General features: G+C 39.2%; 1 protein-coding gene across 2 annotated transcripts in view; it reads right to left on the bottom strand.

Annotated features, from left to right (window-relative positions):
- Positions 1–3,358: 3,358 nt before the first annotated feature.
- The window catches only part of LOC117288857 (F-actin-uncapping protein LRRC16A-like), a 58,193-nt gene continuing 37,231 nt past the window's right edge, over positions 3,359–24,320 (bottom strand). The window contains exons 21-33 of one of the 2 annotated variants that reach the window (XM_033769710.1): positions 24,181–24,291; positions 22,170–22,342; positions 21,310–21,397; positions 19,823–19,945; positions 17,711–17,797; positions 13,264–13,327; positions 11,956–12,352; positions 11,157–11,297; positions 10,505–10,668; positions 8,551–9,248; positions 7,296–8,058; positions 5,843–5,971; positions 3,359–4,778 (exon numbers count right to left, since the gene is read on the bottom strand). In XM_033769710.1, coding sequence (XP_033625601.1) covers positions 4,576–4,778; positions 5,843–5,971; positions 7,296–8,058; positions 8,551–9,248; positions 10,505–10,668; positions 11,157–11,297; positions 11,956–12,352; positions 13,264–13,327; positions 17,711–17,797; positions 19,823–19,945; positions 21,310–21,397; positions 22,170–22,342; positions 24,181–24,291 — 3,141 coding nt within the window. In that variant the 3' untranslated portion in view covers positions 3,359–4,575. The remainder of the gene's footprint in view (positions 4,779–5,842; positions 5,972–7,295; positions 8,059–8,550; positions 9,249–10,504; positions 10,669–11,156; positions 11,298–11,955; positions 12,353–13,263; positions 13,328–17,710; positions 17,798–19,822; positions 19,946–21,309; positions 21,398–22,169; positions 22,343–24,180; positions 24,292–24,320) is intronic. The other variant, XM_033769711.1, reaches the window with a different exon arrangement.

The following is a 24,320-nucleotide window of genomic DNA, read 5'->3' as shown; positions in this document are numbered from 1 at the left end:
ATCACAATTCCTACCCATACATTGTTATACTCAACTCAAATTCGTTAACTTTTGGTCATGTGTTCATTACAAAACACTCAGATCTGACACAAAAAGTCTTGTTAGGGGACACAAAACCCCACAGACAGGCACCATTGGGAATTTTAACTGTGACCTCCAAAACATCTTCTATGTTGAAAATTTCTAACTGATCATCTTAAACATAATTTATAATAATTATTCGTCACTTCTTAAATTTATTAATGCACTACTTTTTAAAGCACTACTTACGTTATTTTCTTCAAGCTTTTCATTCTCACAATTGTGGATTTAACATAAATGTAAAAAATAAACATAATTAATAATAAAATAAAACACTCGCGTTTTTGACAAGTACTGTTACAACTGGATATGACTTGATTGTCATACAAAAAAATTGTCTTTATATTTCAAAGCTATATAATAAGCTATCTCTTTTATATATCCCAAGATGCTCTACCTAAGAAAGGTATTTACTATTCTAACAACATCAAGCAACTTGAGCTACTAGTTGCATTTGATTTTATAACTTTTACAAAATGTTGACAATCTGCCTATAGGTTGGTACAAAGTTCCTCCCTACCTTACATGTAAATGAAAGTATCCAATTAAGCAAAACATATCAACATGCTATGTACATTGGTAATATACAAAAATAAACAGCCAGTTCCAAATGGCTTTTGCATGCATAGGTATATCTATTAGTCGTAACAAACAAAATATTAGAAGGAAGCATTTGGCAAAATGAATAGTTGTTAATAGGAAATTATTGGGTTAGAATATTCCCAAAGTCTTAAAGAATTATATAAAAGGTATCGTACGATGGTAATGATTTAAGTATCAAATTGTATAAAAAAAAGTAGTTATTTGCATACATGGTATTCATACTAACAAGGCTTAATTTCAAAGAGCTGTTTAAGCACAAAAATGTAGCTGACCGCAACAAAATCACGCTGACCAAAACAAAATCATGCTGACCAGATAAAGGTTACCAGCCAAACTACCATGTCACATGTAACATGTCTGACTGGTAGTCTGCTTGTTTTTGATAAGCAGAGATTTCTTTTGGATAAGCAGGGAATTGCAAAGCAACATTTTTGCATCATGGCTCTATGAAATTGGGCGAAGTCGGTTAAGGTTTCTTTGATAGTGTAATCTTTGCACTAAGAATGCAAGTATTTGTATTGTGGAATGACCATTGCCTGTCTGCTATTATCTATCAAAGTCAAGTTTATTTAAAGGATATCCAAAAATATCGTCATGATTTATATACTTACAAATTCCAATTACTGATGAGTAGGATACATATACTAAAATGCATCACTATAATTATGTATAGCTTAAAGTGTTGTGGTGTACTCATTTCCCAATAAATAGAGTCCTAACTTATGAATGAGGGGGACAATATTAGTCTGTAATCTCAAAAAGGTGTAAAATGTTGTTTCATACTCTTTCAAAGCGAAATTTGTAACATGACCCCATTGGATATCAGCAACAAAATGGGTCATTAATTCTAAAGAGGAATTCGTTGCCTTTTTGATTGAATATATCATCAACATTCAGATATGAACCAAAGACTTTCCTGAACAAAAAAGTACAGACTATTAACTTGAAATGTAATAACATGAGATGCTTCAGAATTTTGATAACATTTGCACTTTTTATGTGTTAATTTGAGATTTTGATCTTTGCACCTTTTTTCTACATTTCGTAAGAACATCCCTATTGGAAAATGATTGCATCATAAAATTGAATTCAACTTCGGAGCCCCTCTCTAAGCTACAGCTAACATTTTGACCTCTGAATCAATAATCCTAAATAAATCAGTTCCACAAAATGTCAGAGAAGTTCTTACTTAACAAATAATTATTTGGAAATAGAGGTTCCTGACTGTGTACTCAATACATGGGTGTGAAATCACCACTGCAGATAGATTTAAAGTTGTGGGACCTTACCAACACTTCTTGTGAAAACAATTGTGCACTTTTGCCTTTAAATGGCCACTTTGGTACACAACATCATACAATAAAAACACCCAAATTGGTGGTGTTGATTGCTTTTCTAGTTTTGTCCTCTACATAGGTTATGTACAAGTTTTTGTTCATAAATTGTCTATGAATATATTTTTATTTTGTACCTAGTATCTGTGCTTAAAATATTTGTAATTGTACATGTTGGTCACTTGACTAATTTGTTTAACAATTTTTAATTCTAGTTCACTCACATTCTGTGGAATGCTCATTTTTCTGAAACTAAGCCAAATACTGTGTGCCAGCAAATAATCTGGAATGTCATTCTCTAGCCTAAAATCTACCAAGCACAAGGGTCAATGTATAAAAAAAATAATCTTTTCATTCAGTTATCAAAAATATATGTCCCATTATTCATTGATTGTATCATAATATAAGTTTAGCTCTGAAGCAGACATAGAATTCTGTTTCTAAATCTCACTTCTTTGTCATGAAACTACATCCTACAACAATGCTAAATAAACGTTTCATCACAAATGTGGCAAGAAGGTTAAGGTTTAGGCAACCATTGTTGTACTAGCCTTGCTCAAGGCAGTCGCATTATTCACTCTGAAAAGACGCCGCTGTAAACCCACCCGTATACACTGTGCGTGGTGTGTGTAATCACACCGCACGACCCACCTGTTTGCACACTGTCACATCGTACGACTACTGTGCACACAAGCCATCCGCACTCGTGGTTATACACATTTTAGGCACGGTGTATGGGTGGGTTTTTATACAGCGGCGATCTTTTTACAGAGTGCACAATTCGACTGCCTTGAGCAAGGCTATTGTTGTACATGGTCCCCATGGTACTTTGAACACATGTGATCTTAGTGCAATGTCACATCAGAAAAAGAAAAAAAAGGCAACCAGTTACATGCAATCTCCAGCAGAAAGAAAAAAAATTAAAATTAAAAAAAGACAACAATTCCCGTCGAGAAATAAGACACTGATAAATTTGCCTCTCATTGCACTACCAGAGCAAACAAAGTTCTAGGTCGGAGGCTTTCAGTGTGGCTGTGTAGACTCACCTTTTTCCAAGTTAATTTCTTTCTAGTGCGCTATGATCTTGATGGAATAGCGCCTTATAAATTTTAATTGTTATGTTATGTTATGTTAAGGTGTACATGTACCTTTTGCATGTAGTGAAGTCGGTTTCCTCCAAGTTACCAGCTAAAATTGCCCGGTGTCCACACCCGTCATATACTACACTAACTCATCACTATTTTAAGTGGCTAACTAAACAATGCATTCTCTGCGTATAGCCAAAATAAATCTGTCTAATAAAAATAAAGCAATAACAGCATATGGATTAATAGTCAGTATTCTGTCTTTCCAGTTTTTCATGGTTTTTTTTTTCTTCACAACTCTGAAGAATTTCATTGTGATTTCCAAAGCTTAAACACTCCATTGTCTCTCAATCATGTAACGTTTCATGCCTACTTAACATAAATAGATACTTGTTGGACAACCCCTAAACAGTTAAGCCTCTACTGGGGTACCAAATAACAACACTTAAAAAATAGTTGAAAAATAAACTCTGTTTTTGTTTCAAACATGCACGTCTTGAAATCTGTATATAAATTACAATAACAATATATTAACCCCAAATTAATGCATCAGGGTACAGCATCACTTGCAAAGGGCGTATTTCAACAAACTGGTGTCATCATCTAAATTATTTCAATAATTTAAGGTGCCTGTGAATTAAATCGTGCAGAAAGTTTGGTCACATTTGCCAAATTGTCATGCACTTTTCACTGCTTTTGTTTACAGTTTGCTAACATTAGCCAACACCGCCTCTAGACTGTTGGCTAAGTTTTGCTGATGGCCTTTGTTTGCCAAAAGTTGCAGTGTTGTTCCCTAAAGTTTGCATTAGTTAATTGGAAATAGTTAATAAAACAAATCTCTAATTGAACACAACAAAATACCGCATAGAAGAAAGTGATTTCAGCAAAAATATATTTGCGGCTATTTGTGCTCAGAATGTATGAAGTATTCTGCTTACAGTTTTGTGAAAATTGGCGTTGAGTCCAGTAAACTAAAAACGACACATGTAGACCTTACATGCATATGACGTCACTGGAGTAAGGCAATATCACCTACAGGTCGACAGGTCGTCGCTCATTGGCCCATCTTGTGCACTGCATGTACAAATATGTGCTACGTAATTGTTGATCAGTTTAAGGGTCATGTCACACGAGTTTACAGGCAACTAGCTCCAGACAATATCCATGAAGGAAAGCGCTCCATGTTTGAATGTTCTTATTTTAATCTTGGGGATCGTAAGACATTGTTTGAAATATGACTCATCTGCTACCAAAGTGGTAAATGTAACATGCATTGCAGTTTTGGTTGCCTCCAAGTTGCCTGTAAAAGTTGCCTCGTGTGACAAGGCCCTTAGATGGCAGCGAGACGACGTCAATGCAGAAGGACTAATTACTAAAAAGCACAGACAATTTGCTTCTAAGTTACAGGTCACAGGTTGCTGGGGAGAGAATCTGCTCGTTAACTTGCTGTTAGAGGGGCCGAGAGGAGTGGCTCAAATAGATGAATATTCATCAGTATCCTGTATTGTCTCATCATCGCTTTCCTTGGAGAGGGTAGAGTCCCTCTTATTACTAGACCCACTGCCAGGTACCTCCAGGAGGGCAGACCCTCCGACACCTGCTGTTGGAACCTTAATCTCTACTTTGGCTGCCATGCTAGGCTCTAAGGACCTGGAGCGAGGCTTGGTTGCAATAGCTGAGTTAAAAACAAAAGAGATATTGGGCATGAGCACACTGTCCGAAATCTAGAAATAGAACAGCAAACCAAAGTTTGGTAACAGTTGTTAACAGGTCTTTGTTCTAAGAGAATATGAGGAGTTAGTTTGCATTAAGTAGAGGAGAATCTCATGCAAAATAGAAAGGATAGTTTCCAAAAATTGCTTTCAAAATAATAAGCTTTGCAACTTCTGTTTGCTACATATATGGAAAACAAATGGCCACTTATACAAGAAACAATCTTTTCAACAAACTTCAAATATATCTAGCTCTTAGACCACAATGCCGTGGACAAACTGTAGACAGAAATTAATCAATGCATCTAAAGAAATCAACAACACAGTGTATAACAAATGATGCTTATTTGTTTAGAGTCCCTCATTTCAGAAATATAAGGAACACATTGGGCTAATCTGACTGTTCACATGATTTCCTATTACAATTCATATGGGTATACCGATTGCAAGATTGAAGTGGTGGATTTTTTTGATTTGTTGTTTGTTTGTTTGTTTGTTACCTGATAAAAAAGAAGAACCCCGAACAAAGATATTGACAAAAATAGGGACACCGCCAATATAGGGCTAGATAGCTCAGCTGGTAGAGCACCGGCACGTTAATCCGGAGGTCGTTGGTTTGAATCCCACTCTAGTCAATTCTTTGTTCAACCCCAAAAATCAAAAAAGAAGAACAACGCAACATTGAAAATTAATTTCCTGCTGTAAATAAAATTCTACTTTACCCAAAATGTATTAATTTGGGGTTGAACAAAAAAGAACGAAATAGAGCGGGATTAGAATTTAATCTGGATTAACGTGCCAGCGCTTTACCAACTGAGCTTTCTAGCCTATTTTGGTGGTCTCCCTGATTTGTTAATATCTCTGTAACTGCCATATAGCCAAGATCACACCCACGTTTACGATACAACCTGGGAAGCAGATGTATCACCTTCAGGGGATGCAACCTTTTATTTCAAATATCAATTAATACACCACAAGAGAAACTGAAAAAGGAGAGCAAAATCCACTCCTTATTTTGTCTTCTTACATGGTGCAGTCCTAGGCTGGCTCTTGGGTAGTGAGTAACCTTTCTGTGGACTGCCTTCTGGTCTGACCTCAGGCTTAGATGGAAGGTCATTTACACTGACAGCAGGAGAGCTTTGTTTCCTCAGAGAGACTGTCAAATACAGAAATTCAAATCAAGTCAATCAAACAAACTAAGATCCAGGGGTCGATTTTCTCAAATAGTTAGGACTCGTCTTATCTCGAGTTAGGACGAGTTAACTCGTCCTAACAACTCTTCCTAACTTAGGATTAATCTTAAAGTCTGCATGCTACAGTGCAGGGTTGGGACTCGTCCTAAGTTCTTATATTAGTCTTAAGTTAGGAAGAGTTTTGTGAAATCGACGGCTGGTTGATATGAGGGAAGACATAATATATCATTGTTGAATAATACATCCTTTTTGTCTTTACCAACTCACACCTGTTATCTTCATCTAATTCCTTGTCCAAACAGCGAACTATAATCTTTTAATTGGATCATGAACAAACCAGTGGGGCTGCTGACTGCACCAGGTATATTAACTGTTCATCCATAAAGCAAAATGACCCAAGTAATGTCAGTGTAAACACACTCACTCACTGAAAAGAATGTACAGTTCCCAAGTTTTGGTAGCCAAACTCAGGACACAAAAAGTATCAGCTTTACTTTTCCTTTACTGCATCAGCAGTAACAAAAAGATGAAATAATCTTGAAATACATTCGTTTTAGTATCAGGTCTGAGCAAAGGTGATTGATGTACGTCAATAGGAGATACTCTTGGATCAGAATATTGCTCCTTAACCCTTTAGAGACCGCAGCAGCCGCAAGCGGCTTGTACTCGAATGTCCACATGGCCACAAAATAAGAACTACTTACACTCAATCAAGAGGGTTAAAGAAAAGGTATCGGACAGAGTATACATTTTCCAACGTTTCCCATGTAAACATCAAATCTACAACTCTAAAACAAAACCATGTATTGTGGAAGTGTCAAATTCCGAGTTCAAACCTTGATTTTTCTGATCAGCAGAGTGTGGGTTCGAATCCCCAGCCATGACACTTGGGTGCTTAAGCAAGACACGTTAACCATTGCTTCGTCCTTTAGGATGGGACATAAAGCCATTGGTCCCATGTGTTGTGTAACACATGCAAAAGAACCCATTGCACTTATCAAAAAGCGAAGGGGTTCGCCGTGGTGTTCCTGGCTGTTGCTGCTGTATGCGCCATAGCACCTGGTAAACCCTTATAAGGTGCTACATAATTGGGTCTCACAGTTCATCACTTTATTAACCTATCTTTCAGAAAGTTGGTATATACTTAGCGCCTTGATGTATCTGTTAGGTAGATACATTTTTGCTGATAATAACAATGCAAAAAAATGTCAACCGGATTTGTAACGTAAGCGCGTATGGTGATGATTATACAGAAATAAATGGTCTCTAAGCGGTTAATCAACTTACCACCAGGTTTTTTGGCAACTACGGGTACAGAAGCAACAGGTCTCTTTGGAGGCTTGGGTCTAGGTTTTGGGAAGACTGCATCTCCGTTTGGTTTACCCTCAGCAGACTGATGGAGCTTGTCTTCGGTAGTAGAACCAGGTCTGGATGATGGCTTTGGGGTAACACTCTCTGCAGGTTTCACCTCCACCGAATTCCTCTTTGGCACCTCTCCTGGGGACTTCACTTTGATCTCTGCGGAATTCCTCTTCAAGATATCCGAAGGCTTCACACTTTTCTCAAATGGAGCTACAATCTCGGGGGTGGTTGGGGAAGTAGGAGTCGATTTCAGTGACGGAATTTCAAACTTCCCAGAGGGAGGTCGTCCCTTGATTTGAGGTTTCTCCTTTTCAATTTTGGGCCTCGTTGCCTCCGGGAGTTTGGGTCTCATGAGCTCACTGCTGTCTCTCTTCTCCTCCTTGGCATTAGCGTCATCCTTAGACGTACTGAGAGTTTCTTCAGGAGGCAATTGACTACTAGCTGCCTTGGCGAGAGGTGACCTTCGTGGGGATGCTAGTGGGGACATCACCTTTGGAGAAAGAGAAGGCTTAATGAAAGATGGGGGTCCTGCAGCTTTTGGGGATCCTGGCTCAGGAGAGGTTACAACTGGGATCACTAGGTTCAGTTTGGGCGTGGGCTTCTCTGGGGAACCAGGAACTGCTGGGCTCTCAGTGGTTTCTTTTGAAGCCACTTCGTCCACTTTAGGAGTCTGACTCTCCAGGATTTCCTGTGCAAAATATAACAAAACAAGACCAATACTGTTTAAAGAGCATTCAAAATCTGTTTATAAAATTACATAGAGAGAAATTACATTAGAGCTGACATGGTCTGTTCCTGCTCAACTATCTTGCTATATTGCATTTCATCGCTCTGCTTACCGCGGAATTCTGCGCTTACGTATCCTAGAATTGTGTGCTACAAGGGTTCCGTAAGCGCAGAATTCTGTGGTAAGCAGAGCCATGAAATTGGGCCCAGATCTGATCCTAACAGAACACTCTCATCTGCTCACAACCAGACTTTCTCCTATGTTGCTCCCCTAATATGGAACAACCTCCCAGTGCGCATCAGAAATTGTAACTCTTTGACATTGTTAAAAAAACTCTCAAAAATCATTTGTACCAGACGTGTTAAATTTATAGTTCCATTGGTTTTGCTCTTTTCAGTGCTTTGATCTTGATGTAAAGGTGCTTTACAAATATTTAGTTGTATGTATACTCACCCTACTTGCTCGGTCAGCAGCCTTCTTTTCTCGCTTTAGTTTCATCTCCTGCAGCATATTGGTACCTCCCAGCATCATGGCACCTGCAGGGGGTTTCCTTCTCTCCACGACAACTTCTTCCACCGTCTCCTCAGGGGTTTCTTTGTTATCACCAACGGCAGCATCACCGTCTTCCTTCCCAGAAACCTCATCAGGGTTTGAGCTCACTTGGGTAATATCTACAGCTGGGACATCTTCCTTGCTAGCTTGGGCTTTGGCGCCTTCTTCAGAGACCTTAGGGTCCACCTTGGGTTCAGCCTTTGGTTCAATCTTTGATTCTGCTGTGGGTTCGGCCTTGGGTTCAGACTTGGGCTCTGTCTTGGTTTCGGCCTTGGGCTCAGCCATGGTTTCAGTCTTGGGTTCGACCTTTAGTTCGGTTTTGGGTTCGGCCTTTGGTTCGGCTTTTGGTTCTAGCTTTGTTTCAGCCTTAGGTTCGGCCTTAGGTTCGGGTTTGGGTTCGGCTTTGGGTTCGGTCTTGGGTTCCGTCTTGGGTTCCGTCTTGGGTTCCATCTTGGGTTCATCTTTTGTTTCAAGAGTTGGTTCAGGGTTTTTAATTGGGCTGGTGGTTGTCTTGATTGACTTCTGAATCTTTGGTACCAGCATCGCTCTCTTCTCAGTCACCTTACGAGACAGCTCTTCATTGAGGGGTTTGCTTTGTGCTGTGGAGATGAAAAGATTCTTTAATTAGGAAAATAAAGTATTCAGATACAATAACTAGGAGGGTTGAGTTAGCTTTTGAAAGGAAGTGTTCATATTAAGGCATCATCTGAATACTATTGTAATAATGTTATTGTATGCATTAGAACAATAGTTGTCATCTCCCACCGGGCATGTGTTTATATTGTTGTTTATAATTTATACGTTTCTCTTACGTTTACCAGCTTATCCTTATTTTGTTTAAAGTCAAAGGTCAGTGCACGCAGCCAATCGCCTGCGGGCATCTTAGAAATTTGGTTTAAGGTGTGGCAGGCCCTATTTTCTATACGCAGGTACCTGTGTGCCGGTATTTATAAGTCATTTCTTTTCCTGGTTTCGTTTGGTTAACTTCGCCGTATTTTTCTTAGTCAACCCCAGCTAGCTTTCATCGCCGTTTTCTTTTGTTATATATCAGTATGCCGCCGAAAACTCCTGTAAACCCTGTACATCGCCGTTAAGTTTCCCACAGTGTTGATGTGAATTTCCCGGTAACAATTTGTAAGTGTTAATTTTGTAAAGTCAACAATTGTCTGTTCATTTTCGTATAATCTTTCCGGAAGCCATCGATTGCATTTTTATTTAATCTTTCCGGAAACCACTGATTGCGTGTTTTATTTAAATACCCTTCTTGTATCTTTGATTTGATTATTGAGTAATCTAATTTATGTATTTATATTTTAATTATCTATTTCATTATTTGTTGTTCTATAGTTCACCTGCTCCTCGCTGAGTGCGAATAAAACTACCGGGTCGAACAAACACAATTTTGTCCACGACTTTATCATTGTTTCATCAACACGGTGACAATAGTGTTACAAAGTAAACGAGAAAAAATTACAGACATGTTATTGACCCAATGACCTACATGTGTAGGCCCAATGTCATGGCTCTGCATACCGTAATCACAGAATCGGCGCTTCTGGAAGCAGGGAATTCTTTGCTCACGGCAAGCTACATGTATTTCATGGGGAAGCAGTGAATTTGGGCTTCTGCGCGTGCGTACTCCACGTTTCTAGGCATTCTACGCTTACAAGGCTTGCGCAGAAATTTGGCGCTTGCACGTAAGCAGGGAATCGTGATCGTATGCGCAGAATTCGGCAGTAAGCAGAGCCATGAAATTGGTCCCAGCGCACTAATGTTAAGTCCATTGATTGTATAGTTATTGTAAAATGTGCTATAAAAGAATAAGTTATTCTTATTTAATTAGTTTCAACTCTACCTTCAACTATTGGAGTGGGAGCAGGAGTAGGAGCGGGTTCTGGAGGTGATTTTTTAGCAACGGGCTGGCTCTCACGTCGTTTGCCTCCCTCTGGCTTGGCCTGCTCCGGCTCCTCCATGTTAGGCATGGATTGTTTCCTCTTGAACATATTATTCAGCCGGAACCTGAATGACAGATATGGAGAGTAATATCTCTACTTTAGTAACCATTATTAGGATGCGGGGGAAAATTCCTTGACACTGGCCCTGCCTACAAACGTATACCTTACCTTCAAAGAATTGGGGTACTTTTTGTAACACAAAACACAATGTCCACAGATTCACATTAAACTTACACCGTTTGAAGATAAATATACATTTAGTAGAAGGCTTCTCTTTAAATATTACTTGCCGAGGTGGTGTAATTTTTGAGAAATGAGTAATGCAACGTCACGAAAATATGTTTTTCATGCTCAAATAATTTTCAGGACTTGTTTTAGTCATTTCTTAAAAACTACAGCACCTCAGCAAGTAATATTTTAAGGGAAGCTTTCTACCATCATTATCTTCAAACTGTGCGAGTTTAATGTAAATCTGTGGACTTTGTGTTTTGTGTTCTATAAAAAGTACCCAGACCCTTGTGAAAGCTTTAATGCAAGTGAATCAGCACATACCTTTTCTTGCCGGATGCAGGCTCTTCTTTCTTGTCCTCCTTCTTTTGTTTGTCTTCATCTTTAGCTTTATTCTTGTGGAATAATCCTCCCATCTTCTTAATATGTTTCTTAGACTTGCCAGTGTCTGGGGAGTGATCATCTCTGTGTGATACAAAATACACAATTCGTGTTTGATTACACACTATTAACAGTTACAAGTAAAAAGTCTGGATGGAAGAACGAAGAACAGTGGAGAATATAAATGTAGGACTGGGCAGCTTTGTTGGCTAGTCTATTTTAATACCCAAACTCAAACTGCTCTGGTTGGCATGGGCGGATGAATGTTAGCGTACCATTCAATTATGTTAACAGGTGCTGTGACCAAGTTCAACATTTCTGCTTTGTTTCCAACAAGTCCAACACTTTTTTTGAACATTTGTTTTAATTGATACAACTTGTGGCTATCTGTTTTTGATTTGCCGTCATGGCTCCCCATAGTTTTTGAACCTTGGTTGGCAAAAACTTGGAATGTGATGTTGAAATAGAAAGGTCTATTGAACACCTCTTATCCAAACACACCCATCCAAACAAAATTGTAAATCAAGGACTTCTCTTTGTTCCCGCATTCCTTGGGCTTAGTGACATCCCCATTGGTTTGGCACCTGGGTCAAAGTGAGGACATCCACAGATGGACAGAGCACCTAACGAATCCCTTTGTCCTGCGTCTAAACAGGTAGAAAGTTTAAACACGGTAATGTAACTATAGTCTTTTGTTTGTAGGCTAGATCATTCAGAAGTCTCAGTCTAAATTATTACTCACACATTCTGTGAAGTGTTTAACTGGGTCTGGTTGTTTGGTACAACTAAGTCAGTAAGACCAGCAGAGAAGAAATCAGTCACTCCACTATCCACAGCAGATGCATTGACACTTTCAATGGGTGCTACCGGTTTGTTAACTGGCCGGGAGGGCCGCTGTCTTGGTGCTCTTGGTCTGTTCTTCCTTAAATCAGTCAGAGTCCCCGCCTGAGAGTTGGAGAGCTCATCAAAAGCCTTGACTGTCTGCTTCGTTGCTTTCTTGTTCTGCTGATAGACTTTAGGGGTTGGGGATGTGGGCTTGGAGGTAGGGGTAGGACTAGCGATCGGCTTTGAAGGGGCCCCACCATCGGTAGTGTCAAGTGAGTCTGCACTGTCTACCTCAGCTACAGTAAACTCAAAATCTGCAGGTATAAACAATGGTTTTAAAGGATTGGTACAATATTGGTTATTACCAATCATGATTTAGACCTAGGCCCAATTTCAAGAAGAACCCAATGAGCACCAGTAAATGGTTTGACCTATAGAGGAAGGGAAAGGTCAAATGAAACACTCATGGGGTGGATTTCACAAAAGAGTTTAGACTAGACTAATGGCAGCATACATTTTTCTGCGATGGGTTTTGGTTGTCATATATTCCTAACAAATCCGTAATTTTCATGAAATAATGCAGCTCCCAACGTTAAAAAACTGTTTTCTCACAGTGTTGTCTGCTGCCGTGCATATGAGTAGGCCTATATGTACATTCGCGCACAAGACGCATGTTATACTTTGTCTCGATGCACAGCCTTAACACGCAAACGCAAAGCAAGGTATGCGCATCATGCGCCTTGCGTACGCACGGCAGACTGTGAGAATTGATCAAAAAACAGGAATTTCTGAACGTTGAGAGCTGCATTATTTCACGAAAATGCAAAGTTGTAAGGAATATATGGTGACCAAAACCCACCGCAGAAAAGTGTATGCTGCAATGGAATGTGAATCTGTTGAAATTAGTGGTTTCTTGCAGGTAAGATTTGAGTTATGAAGCTTTGAAATTTGTCCACCCCAGAAATGGACCCTGAAATCCAGGACGCCACTGTAGTATAAGGCCGCCAGGGCTAAATCTATATGTATATATATATATAGGATTTAGGAATGAACAAAAAAAAATTGACTAGAGCGGGATTTGAACCAACGACCTCCGGTAACGTGCCGGCGCTCTACCAACTGAGCTATCTAACCCTATGTTGGTGGTCTCCCAATTGAGAGACCACCAACATAGGGCTAGATGTGTCAATAAAGAGTTCCCATGGTATAAAAAAGAATTGAATACCTCTCATGATGACTGAGCGAGGGCGCACTTTACAACTCTTCCGTTGTTGGAAAGCTGGTGATTCCTGAGAAATAAAAACAAAATAAATTCATAAGAACGGACGCAAAAATTTTCTAGATGGATTATGGCCTTTGAAATTAAATCTTTTTGAATAATTTGAGTAGTGAGGATAAGATTGTAAGTGAAGAGAAACAAAAATTGAAAATTTAGTATTATGTCGAAGTGACAGATGAAATATGAGTTTTTGATCATGCATATTCTTCATAAGATGTATGGATGTAGGGATACACACTTTCTTGTTCAAATAATCTCCTCTCGTTTAACACAAGAGTACTATGTAAATAAATTCAAAAGGGAATGCCAAGTTTCGAGATGGTATGTTCTTTGTGTATTTCATATTAGTTTTTATTTTTTTATTTTTTTACTTTTGAAGGATACTCAAATCTTGGAACCACCACATGAACAGCGAAAAAAGAATCATGCTGTTATTATCATACTTCATACATATTCATGAGCCATACCAGGTTTCTGATTGGTGGAACCATATAGCAAGGTGGGTGGAACAAACATAAAATCCTGATTGGTAGACAGTCGTACACTGCCAAAGTATACAATCCAAATGGATTTTTTCCCCCAGATTTATGAAATGTTATTTTACATACAGGCATATATCGGACAGGTTGAAAGAGTGTTGATTGCATACAAATGTTATGAACAACAACCATTGGTTGGTACATGTATGTGCAGAAGTTGGGTATGAAACAAAGATAATTGAATAACTACTATGGTTTGTGGGGTCGGATAGGTCATTTCGTAAGCTCAGTGCTATAAGGTCAATAATTGCAATTTCATCCTTGAAATAATCAAAGGCTTATTAAGTGAACAATGTTGATAAGTTTTGTATTTAATGTATTGTTCGCTCTGTTCGCATGGCTCTGTTCGAATGGATTGGTCGGGGCAGCGTTAGCTGGTCACGGCTGGGGGTAGGAGTAGTGGGGTTTTTCCCCAGCCTGTTGTTGTCTTGATGTCCTATTGTGACCGGTTGGCATTGTTTTGGCTGGTGCATTTTTTAGTGTGCGGGTCTTTTGTATTTTGTTGCTTTGTATTTCTAACTTAACTTGTTTTGACTTATTATAGTTTTTATATTGATTGTACATACTTGTAATTTGGCCAGTGGATGTCAAGTTTCTATGTTTTTAACGTGGACAATAAAATCATTCGATTCTATTCTATTCTATTCTATTCTAAGTTAATAAGTTAATAAATCAAAATGCACAATTAAATGTTATTCTTTTAAACTGGATGTTTCTGTTTGCCAACAAATACTTTAGAGACCACTCTTGATAAATAAAGTCCATTTTCCAGGAGCTTCAGAATATGCAAAAGCAAATTGATGAAATCCATGCAAACTGCACCAATGACCTTATTGTCCTGAGATGACGATTTTGCCTCAAAATGTGAAGATAATAACATGCGTACATATAACTCAAGAGGATCAAGTCATCATGATGTATCTTTATATTATTAAATACTTCATTATCAGGAGCTCATGTGGCCTTAAAAGTGCAAAAAGTGCATCGTGCTATAGTGGTTTCTGGTTATAAAATCATCAATTTGTACAGAGCTTACTATCCGTACAATACACCTCTCTTAATATTTATGCATGAGGAACGTCACAATGGTAACCCAAAAAAAGGCAATGGGCGCAGCCACTGCAAGTGATGGTGGACGTGCGCCCATAGCCTCATTTTGGGTAAGAATTATGACGTCATGCATAAATATTAAGAGAGGCGTACATACTAAACTCCGGAGATATTAAATACTCAAGGCTGTCCTAAGTTAGGACGAGTGAGTCGATTCCACCAAAACTCTTCCTAACTTTAGGAAAAATCTTAGGACATTCTGTATTCATAGATGTTAGGGCACATTGAACCTATATAGGATTAATCCTAGCATTTTATGAACTCGGCTGCAGACCTTTTTTGGAAAGGCTGGATCAAAACTGGTTCTGTGAAGGATCTTAGTGCCAGAAAAAGAAAATCTATCTTAATTGCAAAAATGTTCAATAAAACTTGTTCTTTTCGGAACCATTAGCACCTTACAGACGTTTGCATGGAATGGCTGTCGTGAACTTTCTGGAACTGTTTCTACTGGGGACCACTGTTTACGAGTCAGTACTTTGACTTAGTCATTTTTAATAAGTTCAAATATTGAACAAAACTTCCTTTGACAAACTCACAGTTTCAAATTCGGTTTGTGCATATTATTATTGTAGCTTAGATTATATTGATGAAAAGTTACTGGTTAAGTGAATATTAGTAATGTGAAAAACATGGGTGAATGCAAGACATCATGCATCAGGACATTTTCACGAGGAGACAATTAGAGTTTAAGTTTTTAAAATTGCATTTCGGGAATGCCATGCTACAAATGCCACACTACCATCCTGTTAATTGCTATACCAAGGTCAAAATTGTTAGGGTTTGGTGTGCATTTCCCCGGCCAAACTCACACCATCTTCATTGCACTATTTTGAAAGAAATCATTTCAATTCAGAGTACTGTTCCCTAACTTCCCTAAAATAATTGCGAATTCCTTAAGACTTAGCATTGGCGCGTTTTGTAACCAATATCGGCTTTATGGATAGCCTAATGGAGCAACAGTCCAAGGGAAACTCATGCAATGCACTATGCACAATGGACAGATAGAGTAGAGTGTTCCTTTCCAGATACAATTCTAATTAGGCTTCTGACCAAGCCAATATGGCTAATCAATCCAGCGCTCATATCTGGTTTCGTTGGCATAAAATGACTGAAAATATTTCTATTCCCACTGAACAGGATGCCAGTCCATCACAGGTTACCCCCAAACTCTCGCTGGTACCCCCATTCCTACTCCTGGGTGGAGAGAAGCATTAATGATAAAGCGCCTTGCTCAAGGACACAAGTGTAACGATTGAACCCACTTTCTGTAAATTACAGAACTTAAGTCCATCGCCCTAGACTGCTCGGACACAACACCCCAACTTCTGTATCTGAGACTTCAGATTCTGCTGCATTAACTCGTATGCTGTTGCTGCAGTTCACACGCTAAATCAATACCAACACTTCATTGACTCAAGATGGGGTTATTTATGAACATGAGGCAGACAAACCCCATAAGCCTTTTTGAGATATGGCGGACACAATGCTACAACACTATAAAGTTTGGGTAAGTCTGTCAGTGTACACCCAAACCAAACAGTACACTCCTATTACGTCCGCCATACCTCAAAAAGGCTTATGGCAGATAGACAGATAAACATGAGGCGTATTTCAAAGAGCTGTCAGGTCCAAATTGTGACTCAATGTCATGCCTTTTTGCAAAGTGAAAGATGGAAACAGTTGAAACAATAGTACACAAAGATAGAGTTCTGGTAATCCACTTATGCTAAGCAACAAATGTCTGCTTAGAATCTCTTCGAAATAGGCCTCTAAAACAAGATCATATCTCATAGTGAATGCCACATGTCAATTCGAACGGGAGTTAACCATGCTTATAGCTGCTGTGTGTTCTCTCTGGCACCATGATATCAAGTGAAATGTTAAGCCATGTTAAAATCAAGTGACTTTGGCTACAGCTATGACCATTGCTTTCCGCAGTGAGCCATAGCTACTGCCAAAGTCATTCGTTTGGACATGTCCTGTAAGCAGAATATACCTTAATCACAATATTGCCATCTTTGTTTGACTCCCTATTTGTGTGAAGTGATAGTTTTTGGACTGGTTAGAGGTCAAAGTACCAGGCAATTTTTAGTCTGGTTCCCTGTATGGTGCCTTGTGTGCATTGACAATGATACGTCACTCTCTCCGTTCTTAACAAGGGACCATACTACATTTATCTCCATCCTTGTTTAGGTAAAATTTGTTTGAGTGATTAAAATAGGACAATGGTCCATTATCATGTTCCTGCCAGGTCAATTATCATGGTCTTGGCCAGGTCCGTTAATCATGGTCCTGGCCAGGTCCGTTATCATTGTCTTGTCAGGTCCATTATGAGGTCCATTATCATGGTCCTGCCAGGTCCATTATCATGGTCCTGCCAGGTCCTATTTCATGGCCCTGCCAGGTCCTACATGTATCTCATGGTACTGCCAAGTCCATTATCATGGTCCTAGCCAGGTCCATTATCATGGCCCTGCCATTTTGTTCATGTTGCCTGTGCACAAGGACAATTATGGACGTTGATTCTCATAAAACAGAAAGAAACCAGACTACTTTGCCTTCCCAACCTCAATCAGGCTCCACTTACTCGAACGGGATTAAAGAAAGATGGCTACACCGTGATAAAGGTCTGTTAAGAATCAAACAGCGGGTTGCATGTCAAACAGCATGTACAAGAAGCAAGTTCAGTCCATAGTTGATTAATAGAATAGTGAACATCCCAGGGTTGATGAAGGTGAACCTGCCTTATAACGTTGGGACTCACTCCGGCTGACATTACCCTTCAGGTACCGTGAACCCTCATGTCTGGATAGCTGATGCCCTTCAACACTCTGTTAGGATGGGTCAAGGGTCAAGGGTCTCTATTGTCAATCATATGTTTCTACCAATTTAAATTTTGTAGACATTGTTTTAAAGGCACTGGACACTATTGATAATTACTCAAAATAATTTTAGCAGAAAAACTTATTTGGTAACAAGCAATGGAGAGCTGTTGATAGTAAAAAAAAAAAAAATATTGTGCGAAACAGCTCCCTCTGAACAACCAAACAATGAACTAATTTTGAGAGTTATGAAAATGCCTTCACCATATGATATCAAAGAGATGGTTGCAAAACGCATCATCGACCGCCATCTGTGCACGCGTGTACGAGTATTGCATGACTCTCAGCCAATGGTACAGTAGCTTTTCACGCGTGCACAATTCATCAAATATGGCCGCCGATGACGCCTTTTGCAATCCATCTATTGCAGGCTGGCATTATGCATTTATCATTTAAAACCATATGAGCGATATCATATAGAATTGTTCAGACAGTTAGTTAACGGCAAGTGACATTTTTTTTTCTTCTTCTTTTTTTTCCCAATTTCCAAGTCAACGGAAGAATTTTACTTCTCAAATAATACCCTGTCTGGCTAAGGAAGTGGACTGCACAATCCTTCCTCGAATCATTGGACATTAGCATGTAGCATAACTTTGTTTGTAAGGGCAATAGTTTTGCCTCATGCCAGCTAAACAAATAACATATATTTTCATTAAAAATCAAATTTTAAAATCAAAATATCTTGATAGCGCATCAGGATAGCTTCATTATGTAAACAACAATAATATCAGGTTGGTTAAAATCATACATTTACTGGTTTGCGATATATATTCCACACCTAATAAGAAATAAACTGAAAACAAAATACAGTTTAGGAATAATTGCCATTTCATGCATACACTCGATTAGTTTTGTGACTCGAGACCTTTCTGAATTTAAACTTATCATCCAAAACTTTGGGCTGGTAAGTTGCTTCTAGCTAGGAATTGCAAGAGTCATGGGTTCGAATCCCATTCAAGTAATATGCCTGTGATATTTTTTTCACAGGACTCAGGCGAGCACTGAGTATACAGTGCATCGGTGTATGGCTAAAAACCTAAATTAATATTCTTTATCTCCGATGCAAATTTAACATCTATTATATAAAGCTGCTTCTGCTAAGCGAAAGAGGTAAACACTTAGCAGACTTTGGTGATTAAATGCTTTTATCAAATTGGGAATGGATTGGGTTGCCTGTCCCATTTCCAAGAGTTTTTTTAGTTGCTCTGTGGTACTGTCACAGTGAAAAAATTCTCCCAGTCTATCCTTTTTTTTACTAGGAATACAACAGTCGCAGTTGATATGTCTTATAGACATGTGTTAAATAGAACCATAGAGATTGGGTCTTTTTAACAAGTTGATATCATGGCTGTGGCTTGATTGCAATGCAGCCAGAGCCATAAATTGGGACTTACCCTAAGCAGGACATGTGCATAATATCATGGCTCTGCTTACCGCCGAATTCTATGCTTATGATCACCATTTTCCGCTTTCTAGGTAAGCAAAAAAATTATGTGCTAGCTGTGTAAGCGAAAAAGGCCTAGTAATGTGGAGTACACAAGCGCACAAGATAAAATTCCTTGCTAACCCATGAAATACACTTGACGTAAGCGCAGAATTCCCTGCTTCAGCAAGCGCAAATTCTTAGCTTACGAAAAGCAGCCCCATAAAATTGGACCCAGTACACAGGATAGCACCTCATTCCATGATATGGGTAAGGATTTTATGGCTAGCCGAGATTAGTGTATTCTTTATGGGAAGAGGTATGCAGGTAGGATTGCAGTTGTGGACCACACGGGATGGGTTATTGAACACAGCCAAGATCACTCCAGTGTCAAGCACACTCAATTCTACAACTGGACATGAATTTTGTGCACATGATCAACACAACTTGGACACACCTCAACTAAAGTGACTCAACTACCATGACGTCATGATTTCATCATTTGCTTTTAGGTGAAGTTTCGAACATGTGAGCCTAAGAAGGAAACAAACCTTAACTTCCTCTGTCTTCTCCTCAGAGTCTTTCTTCTGTTCTTCATCATGATTGGTCATTGCTTCTGTGCCGTTCGTCAGCAGAGATCCCTTCCTGGTCTTGAACATTGCCTGGTGTTCCAACTGTGAAAAACCCAAGATGAGAAGGCATAGATTAGTGTCTGTGAGTAAGGGAATCAATGTGTGGTGAAGAGGTTTTCAACTAGTGGTTTAATCCCAACGTGGCCTGGTTCTTGATAATTTTACCGAGACGAAGTCGAGGTAAATTATCAAGAACCAGGGCCCAATTTCATAGAGCTGCTAAGCACAAAAATTTGCTTAGCATGAAATTTGTGCCTTCATAAAAACAGGATTACCAACTAAATTTCCATGTCATTTTCAGGATAAGTAAACAACAGCTGAATACCTGTAACAAGCAATATGCAACAGATGGAAATTTGGTTGGTAGTCCTGTGTTTATCAAGGAAGAACTTTAACGCTAAGCAAATTTTTGTGCTAAGCAGCTCTATGAAATTGGGCCCAGACTTCAACGGGTTTTCCTTTCACACACAGCGCAGCCAAATCACCGACAGCGCCTGCATCGCCCGTAACAAGAGACGTCTTGCATCAAGACTAGCGCGGACAACCGGTTATAAACACTGGTCATTATCAACAGTTTAAACACCCCCACGTGACGTGCTCTCCACAAATAGGAATAGCGAAACTGTCTGAGGTATTTATGAATGAATGTTTATTCCAATCCAGTTTGCTTGAAGGTTAACTAAACTGACAAGATTGAAATGAAAAGTCACATTCCCATAAGGTGATCCCTCTGCTGCCGGCTTCCCAAGTACAATCCTAAACTTGGGTGTGATCTCTGGCTGGTTTTTTTTTCTCACCCTCATTTAATTACTTTGTTTGTTTGTTATTCCTTAAAAAAAACATTGTTTGTACTCTGTTTTCATGAAGTATGGAAATAAATATAAGTTTGAATGAATGAATACAGTAGTTACAGGTTAAATGGCTTCTGACAGGCAACCCCCTAAGAAAGATATTGACAAAATAGGGAGACTGCAAACATTTGAAGCACCCATGTTGCAAGAAAATCTCTGCTTATTTAAACCGGAGGTTGTTGGTTGAAATCCTGCTATTGTCACTTTGTCTTTGTTCAATCCCAAAATATTTCAAACTTAGTATTCGTTTTCTATGTTTATCACCAAGAACCTCATTTTGAACTTGTGGTTTCCTGATTCACAATCTTGTGTTCATGAAATTCAATGTTTTTTCCACAATCCTTCACACATTTAATTTGACTACTTAATTTTACTGGTCCAGCGGACTACAACTGGAAGTGCTTCGTTAAATTGCCCACCACTGTTTTCACTTGTACTTGGGAAATGAGCAACACCTAAGATCAAACTCTAGACGTGATAAATCTACAAGATGTCTATTGATACTTCATACCACTCACACATCTTTGGATTAATGTCTGGGGGGGGGTAACCTACCAGTTTATGATAACAGTCCGTCAGATGTTCCATGATCTCATCAGTGATAGTGTCTGAGATGTGGCTAGCCATGGCCAAATGTGCCTCTCTACATCCGATAGGACAATACAATATTCATAAGTTATTAGGGTAGCGTGTCGTGGCCGAGTGGTCTAGCTCCTCAAATTCAAGTTCTAGGGTCAATTTCATAGAGCTGCTTAAGCACAAAATTTGCTTAAGCACAAAAATGGCTTGCTTATTTTACACATGTTACTGGCCAAAATTCCATTGCTTGTGACTGGTATTCAGCTGCTGTTTTTACTTAGCACAACAATTGAGTGGAGTCCTGACCGGTAATCTGATTGTACTCTATGTACAGAAGGATTTTTTTTAGCTAAAGCAAATTTTGTGATTAAGCAGCGTTATGAAATTTGGCCCTAATGGTCAATGTATTGGAATGTGGAAAAGAATCCCGATCATTGTATTCTTTGGCAAGACATTTAAGTATCACTGCTTCTTATCACCCTGGAGTAAATTGGGATAGAGAATACTGATGTGAATGATAAGCAACCTGTGCGCCAATGTGGCTGCCGATGTTGCATACACCAAAGGAGCTGAGGCGGTTTCAAGGATGATTAGACTCAAACAAACAAGGGTACAAATAGTGGCATAGTATAAGAACGTCTTGATAAGGAAGACTTCACTAAGCCCACTCTGAAAAAGTGATATCTTTGGAAATAATATGAAGAATCAAACAACAACGAAAACAGAACTCCAGTAATGACAAATTTGTTTACACAAATGTTTGTGAAAAAGCCAAAAAATATAACTTTACCCCTTTACCCAAAATGTTTATGAAAAAGACAAAACAATTATTTTACCCCATTTTGTTGGAGATGGCAGCTCCGACCTGCTCCACTACATCCTGTAGGAATCTCCGAGGCATACTACTCTGGCCCTGGCATACGTTATCAAGACTCTCCTTGAGGGCGCTATCCTCCATCGTATGACTACACTGCTTGGTGGACGTCGTTAACATCCCTGATGCACTAGACTATACAAACATTATAGAGTTCAAGATTCAGTTGTTAGCGTACATGTACATGTAAACGACAAACCTTATCTGTTTCGACTACATTTATAAACAAGACTGGTGTATTGATAAACACAAATGCCCCGCTCAGCGCTTGGACAACTTTCTTTTGTTTTACCAATACTGACCTTGAAAGTTGACCGAGGAGTTCAGAAACAATAGGCTTCTGGGGGATCCAAAGACCAACTAACACATCAACTTTTGGAATTCATATGCCAAGGCCTACTTGAGTTATGAGTTATCGCTCAGACAACATTTCGTTCTAATCGTTCTAGACATACATGTTGTAATGACCTTGACATTTGACGCAAGGGGTGTAAAAATAAAAGGCTTCAGGGGGATCCCAAGAAAAACCCTCAAACCAAGTTTGGAATTGCGAGGCACAGTCAACAATTGCACGCAGCATGCACACACACACACACACGCACACCCAGCTGTGTTGATGGTGTCAACCGAGGACTTCTCTTTGTTCTCCCATTGTTTGGCCACCGTTTTCTTTTCAGTTGTCCTCATGGTTATGTACACGAAATCAAATCAAGGACGTCCTCGGTGTGACTTTTTCTCGGATCACTTTTGTTAAAGTCCTCGGTTATCAATAATAGACATGCCCACACAGGTACAGCACACCTATTCGTTAGAGGACACCTATTGTGCTCTCTGTTGTTCCTGTATTAAAGCAATCCCCTTTGGTTTTGTACACAAATGACAAGTGAGGACACATGAAAACAAAGAACTGACTAGTGAGGACCTATTGCATACACACAGTCGTGTTTGACCTTTACATTAGAGGACACCTATTGTACTCTCTGTTGTTCATGTATTGAAGCAATCCCCTTTGGTTTTGTACACAAATGACTAGTGAGGACCCATGAAAACAAAGAACCGACTAGTGAGGACCTATATTGCATACACACAGTCGTGTTTGTCCATTACATTAGAGGACACCTATTGTGCTCTCTGTTGTTCCTGTATTGAAGCAATCCCCTTTGGTTTTGTACACAAATGACTAGTGAGGACCTATTGCATACACACAGTCTTGTTTGACCATTACGTTAGAGGACACCTATTGTACATATACTCTCTGTTGTTCCTGTATTAAAGCAATCCCCTTTGGTTTTGTACACAAATGACTAGTGAGGACACATGAAAACAAAGAACTGACTAGTGAGGACCTATCATCCCTTTTGTTAAATGTCCTCGGAGGGTAGGCAATACAATCACACACACACATGGAAGGACTCGGCAAACACAATATGCCCCTTCGGCTTGCTTACCTGACGGGGCATAAAAAGGAAGAAATAAAGAACTCAACTGGCTAGTAACTGTGAAAGCTTTATCTCTATGCGAGCTCAAAGTCTAATGAGTGGACTCAGATAAAATGAATATATCCTGGCCCATGCTAATAGTGTTTGGGTTGGGCTATGAAATACAGAATCTTCTAGACTCACTCACACCCAGGTTCTGATTTTAAAAGGTTTGTTATGACAAGGGTTAATAATAACCTGACCAATCATTTTGTATCGTCCAACTGGTCATGTATAACAACAGACATCTAAAGAATACACCCATATACACCAGTTTATATTGAGGAATTTTACCGTGGAAAAAGTAGACATTTGACTTATGTTTGTATTCCCAGTTTAGCTTAATACTCATGAACATAGGAAATAAAAGACTCATAGGTTGGTTGAAACGTATTTTAGTTGACACAAATAAAATTACTAACTTCAACTACTCATTAGTGAGTATGTAGATCTATTGTCAATCAGTGAGTAACCATTACTGAGTACTCGGCCTACCTTGAGTTGATTTTCAACGATGCTTTTTAACTGTCCAGCCATGTCTTCCAGCTGGTTTTTCACATCGCTGCCGTCTGTGTTCAGGGCTACCTGATGGAGGGCATTCAGCAACTACCAAGAACAATTCCAACATATTTCAA

The sequence above is a fragment of the Asterias rubens genome, chromosome 4, assembly GCF_902459465.1.
Source record: "Asterias rubens chromosome 4, eAstRub1.3, whole genome shotgun sequence".
Classification (NCBI taxonomy): domain Eukaryota; kingdom Metazoa; phylum Echinodermata; class Asteroidea; order Forcipulatida; family Asteriidae; genus Asterias; species Asterias rubens.
This window is presented reverse-complemented; position numbering and strand designations above follow the sequence as displayed.